This window comes from Triturus cristatus, chromosome 1_2 (assembly GCF_964204655.1).
Source record: "Triturus cristatus chromosome 1_2, aTriCri1.1, whole genome shotgun sequence".
NCBI lineage: Eukaryota > Metazoa > Chordata > Amphibia > Caudata > Salamandridae > Triturus > Triturus cristatus.
The window spans coordinates 335692145-335698350 of NC_140580.1; the positions used below are offsets into that span (position 1 = coordinate 335692145).

The 6206-nt window shown below is 38.6% G+C and overlaps 1 protein-coding gene across 2 annotated transcripts in view; it reads left to right on the top strand.

The window, feature by feature from the left end:
• Positions 1–5562, top strand: part of LACTBL1 (lactamase beta like 1) — a 402757-nt gene extending 397195 nt beyond the window's left edge. For both annotated transcript variants that reach the window (XM_085614876.1, XM_085614877.1), the window contains 2 exons: positions 42–147; positions 2949–5562. In XM_085614876.1, coding sequence (XP_085471002.1) covers positions 42–147; positions 2949–3927 — 1085 coding nt within the window. In that variant the 3' untranslated portion in view covers positions 3928–5562. The remainder of the gene's footprint in view (positions 1–41; positions 148–2948) is intronic.
• Positions 5563–6206: the final 644 nt, after the last annotated feature.

Below are 6206 nucleotides of genomic sequence, written 5' to 3' on the forward strand. Positions count from 1 at the left end.
TAGTTTCACTCATGCTGGTTGTTATTTAATCCCGTACACAGGGTTGCCAAGGAGACTGCGAGCCACTAACCTGCTGTGGAAAGGAAGCACAGGGGAGGCTATTTCACTACTCAAAGATGATGTGCTTGTCGCAGACCCAGGCACCAGGTTTGTGGCTGAACTTTGACTCTCACTTCATAATCAAACATGTTGAAGCTTTATTTGAAGTCTGCAGGTCAGCGTTTCAATATGTCCCCATCTTTTCCGCGTTTGTGCTGTACCACAGATTTCAGCTCTGAACAGATAGAGAATAGAGGCATAGAATGGGACTGACTTGGTGGAAGTCACAAAATATAAAAGTATTTTTATAGTTATGAGAACTTCGTATTATGCCATAAAGTAAGTTATGGGGGTGTGCTAAATTGTGATTTTTTGCAACATTTACTAACCTTTGTGGAAAAACTGCAAAGTGTGCAAAGATTTTTTGCTTTGAATTTTAGGGTCTCATTCGAAGTTCACCAAAAATAGTGTAAAATGCTTAAAACCCTATATTTGGGAAATAGTTCGGCTTATGCTTGGGTAATAAAAAAATTGTCTGTACTAGATGATACTCCTCACCAAAATCCTCTCCTTCTAGGTGCACATTGTAATTATAATGTTGAGTAAAGGAAACAAACAATGTTGCCAGACACCATCTTTTGAGGTCAATAACCTTTTTCGTGGGCGGTACGCTCCCTGACCTAGATATCAACTCCTGGTCCTTTGATGGCTGGGATAGCATGTTTCAGATCCTACCCTGGAAGAAGATGTCCTCCATGACTGTAGTCTACATTGACCCTCTATTTTCTCTATGTGATACTTTTCCTCTCTTGAGTGGTGTCTTAACCCGAAACTTGACATGTTGCTGTTCTGCCCATACTGTGCACATTTTCCAAAATGACAGCATCACCAATTGTGAGATTGGATTCCTGCTGTGATATTTTGTTTTCAGACCATTCTTTTTGTTCAAATATGTACTTACTCATTATATTAGCTTTAGTCAATTTCGATTTCCATATCAGTTTGAATGTGTCAGTCGCTGTCCGCACTAAATCAAAATCACTTTGTGAACAGACCGAAAGACCCAATTTCAATGCCTCCGTTTCTATTATAGTTAAAGTCCTATGTTTTAGATTGATCTCAATACCTCCATTGACTCCTTGTTTGTTGGTTCTCCTACAGCTGCTTGTCTTTGGCTGGTTTCTGGGGGCTGATCTGCTTCTGCCACTTTTAGTTCCATATCAAGCTTTGCCTTTTCTGTCACATCTCTTCCTCTAGTTCTTCAAGCTCCAAGCTGCCAGAGGATTGCAATGTTTTCTCAGCAGCTGAAACTCAAAACAAAATGTCGTAATGTTGTTCTCACCAATTACAGAGACATTTGTATCTGAGCTTAGATCAGCGCATGCTCACTTACCACCAATTCCTGTTTGGATTTGCAATTATCAAATAGATTGCTACACACTTGATTTTTGAGAAGTAAAATATATTTAGATTGATGGCAATTTTATTTCAAATAAATTAGTACAGCTCAAGCTAGGCGTTTTTATTTATTGGTTTAAAATTAGGTATACTTATTAAAAATTACTTGATGCAAATTACGTTGTAAGCTAAATCAATGTGTTAAAAATTGACATACTTTTTGTAGAAACAAAATGTTACATAAAAATATTAAACATATATTTTATGTTTGTATACAATTGTTTTTAAACTATATTGCATTTTTTGTTAAATAATTGCACTTTCAATTCAGGTTTAGATCATATTATTTAAAACAATATATATATTTTTTTACTTTTTATAATATTTTCCTACACTATAATTTTTTATGTAGATATTTTGGTTAAGTCATGTTATTTTTAAATCCTATATGTTCACAGTAGATATTTTGTTTGTATGTATTTTTAGACTCACTGTGTTTTTACTGTCAATAGCTTATTAGTCATAAATTTTATTATTTGCATTTTATAGGTATGTTAGGTCAATGTTTTGGCTTTCAGTATTTTTATATAGTATGAAAACAAGGGGAACCCAAAGATCGCTAGGGGCCTGGGGTTATTATGTAATTCTCAAAGAACAGTGGTCCCTAGTAAACAACATTACTGACAATCATTTTCACATTTAATGAGAAACATAGGAATGATAATAAACAACAGATGCAAGATTTGGGGTCCGTGTTATAATTCTTATAACACTGACCCTATTTGTACAGATGTATTATATTCAAGTGGACCGTGCTCTTGTTTGCCTAATAGACATACTGATCACTTTACTCACATATGGGTATCTCACTGACAGGAGCGCCAAGCGTAATTTTACACACTGGCACCTTTTGTTTATGATCATTCTTATGTGTTCTCATTAAATAGGAAATTGATTGTCCGTAATATTATTGCTATATATTAGGGACCATTGTTATTATAGAATTATTGATACAATTCATCAATATTTTTGGACTACAATATTTTTTTGATCTATATTGTGACAAGCAACCAACTCTCTGCTTCTGTATTTTTTTACGCTTTCCCACTATTACCACACACACATTTATTTCCTGCACTAACTGTGCAGGAAGGGTAAAGCAGAACTTTTACTCACTACAAGCTTTATATTTAGAAATCTCTTACTTGAAGGCCTAGCTACTGATTTTTGCAATATTTTGTTTATGAGAGAAGATATCTTTCCTATGTTTTATTTAACTCAATCGTGGCTCACTAGGGAATGTCAATATGGAAACAAAGGTAGATCTCCAACACAAAAACAATTTCCAACTTACAACATGGTTTGGTCTCATTTCACAACGTAATTGATGAACATATGTATTAGTATTCTGTTGTTTTTGGTAGGCACTTGAAGCTTATGATTCAGTACTAAATTGCTTCCATATCAGAAATAAGAAATATTTCTCAGATTATTTCTTTCTTTCATTTTAGGTGCCACTACAGTAATCTGGCTTTTTCCATGCTAGCCCATGTCTTGGCAGAGCAAACTCCAGAGGGCAATTACCAGCACTGGGTTTCCGAAAATATCCTAGATCGCGTGGGCATGGAAGATACAGGCTTTGACCTCTCTCCGCCAGTCCTCTCCCGGATGGCAGTGGGCTTCTACAGCAGCGGGCAGACAGCTCCCCTGTATGATCTTGGTTGGTATAGACCTTCAGGTCAGATGTACTCCACAGCTGCTGATTTGGCTAAGTTAGCTATGGTGCTACTGGGTACCTACCACCGGCGACTCCTTGAACCAGATACAATGAAAACGATGCTCACGCCACTTTTCAAGTGCTCTACCAACTACTTTGCAAATAAGACCGGCACCCCATGGGAGGTCAATGAACAGCATGGGTATGATATCATCAGAAAAGACGGTGACTTAGATGGCTATGCAGCAACTTTTTCCCTGGTTCCTAAGCTGCGTATGAGTTTCATTATTCTGATGTCAGGGGCCCGGCCAAAGGGTGAAGACATTGTGGCCAACACATATGATCAACTTATTCCTGCAATTGAAAAAGCATTCAGGGAAGCAGAAAAAAGGCTTAATCCTCCTGCAAGTCCAACTCCATATGTGGGGTACTACACATATGCCAACTTAACATTTTATGAGATTAAAGCTGATGCTGGTGGTGTTCTGGTCATGCAGCAGTTCGGCCCACACATCGAAGAGCTTATTCCAGAAAAATATCGAACTATAAAACTTCAACACCTGGAGGAGCGTATCTTTCAAGTCGTATTTGATAAGGAATTCCCATGTATCCTGCGTCTTGGCTCTTCCTCCGTCTCCCTGGAGACTCAGAATGGGCAGCTTTTTAACTTTTATCCCTTTGACAGCAAAGGTTTGTCACCTGGTTTTGATGCTCCTGGCCTCAATACCTACAATGTGTTTCGTATACAGAATAAACCTACATTTTACAACTAACGGCATTCTCTGAAGTTGTTTTCGGCAATCAACTTTGATGAGTTCTTCTCCTAAAACTGGCAGCCTCGACTGCCTCCACTTTGAGCCACAGTGCCAAATGTCTAATTAGACTGTGGGACTCTCCCTATTTGCTTGTTGGGTTGTCCAGATTTTGTCATACAAGCAGAGAAACACCATACTCATCCAGATGGACTTCTACATGGCTTGGATTAAGCACTATGGATGGTACAGAACCACTTGAGTTTGTTATGGACATTTCTGCACACAATTTAAAACTTCCATCTCGCATAATCAACAGTGTGACCATAACGGGGTCTAGCAATTGCTCCTGATATCTTGTACTAAACGACTGCACTTTGACTCCGCTGAAGAGGTCCTTTTTATACATGGGCATCTACTTCACCTCTAATCAAGAACTGCAGAAACTTTTACATTCAAAATGAGCTTCTTTTAATAGCATTGTACACATCAAGTATATAGCCATGTACAGGGGCAGACGATCAGTGCATATTTTTTTTTTTTTTTATGGATTTGCCCTAAGCCCACCCCTAGTGTTCCTGATTGCTTGCTCCAAACACCAATGCTGCCTCTTCTTGTTGCCCCCGCTTTCGTCCACTATCCTACATTTAATGTGTTTCCCTATTGTAGATTCTTTTCCATCCCTGCTTTGCCCCTTTGTTACTGTTTTCCTGTGTTTCTTTTCATTTTCCTCAATTTTTTCTGCCTTCATCTCTCTCACTCCCAAAGTTGTTTGATGAAAAATATTGAGCGGTCCCTAAACTTGAGTGCCATTACCCACCACCTGCAACCACCGGCACAATTTAAGCACTGATAGGGATCCGAAACTTTGATATGATGGGACAATACAATTCTGTGTCTAACTGGGTTGCTGTGGGTAAAAATGACAGAGACATGTACAATAATGATTAAATGTATGCCACGTGTTTTGGAAAGTTATTCACAGATAAAGGTTTCAGGCTGCGTAAGGTGTATTCTTCATCTATTGTTCTATTTCATTTTTTGTTTAAATGTGAAGATTTAATTTATGCGTGAAAGGTGGGGCTTGAGAAAGGAACTAAACTGTAATCCAGGGAATTAGAAAAATCAATCCGATTGGTCTTTCGATTTGAAATCTTCAGGATGTACTGCACCAACAAAGAAATGTATTTATGATTCGAACAATGTGTTTGGACATGTATTCATTTTCCCATTATGATGTGGATGCCTAATAGGTGCTTTAGTAGAATGACGGTCAAGGGACAGTGAATAGATAGGGAAGAAAGAAACAGACGTGGGAGGGGTTTAGAGGATTTGGAAGCCAAATAAATGTAGAAGAAAATGATGGTGCCATATAACTAAGGTCTATGAGCTACACTATTATCAAGTAACAAAGGTAATAATTACAACCTATGCTTCCTCATTTAATAAGTACCGGTTGGCTTAATAATATATAGACAATGGGTCACACCATTAATTATATAACGTGATTGACGTCACTACACCTTATATTATTTGCACACAGAACAATTGAGAAAGAAAGTAAAAGAGAGCCGTTTGAAGGATTCAATACAAAAATTTAAATAATTATTGGCAAAGCTAATAGATCTAGCCTTGCCAAGCACGTAGTTTTTTATATATCGTTTGAGGACACAGTTAACCAGCTGCGGCCTGTGGAGGGTGTTCCGTGGGGCGGAAAGGCGGGGCGGAGAGGGGAAGCGTGGGGGGTACTAAAAACCGGAATATGGATAATTGGAGGTAAGTAAACAATTAAATAAATAAAACGAATTACGTAGCGCGCGCTGCATCGCAATTTGGAATGCAGGGCGCGCTACGAAATTCGTTTTATTTATTTAATTGTTTACTTACCTCCAATTATCCATATTCCGGTTTTTAGTACACCCCACGCTGCCCCTCCCCCGCCCCGCCTTTCCGCCCCACGGAACACCCTCCACGGGCCGCGGCTGCAGTTAACATGCAAACATACAAAAATATAAAAATAAAGGCGTGACCTTCCGCCCTGGCAAACCCCATCACTTAAACTGAGGTTCACTCCTTTTCAGTTGTCAGCACCACAAGGGCTCAAGGTGAGGTCATCTTGAACTCTTTTTATTTCGTTTTTTTAGTATGAGAAGGGTTGTGAAAAAAGGTAAAAAAATATTTTGGGCAGAATTTTTTATGAATTATTTATTTTGAATCAGTCCTGTACTTTCTTAACGTTACCAGCGACAGGAGGCTAGAGCAGCCCGCCCATCCGTGCCATCCTTGTAGGTTCGGTGGAG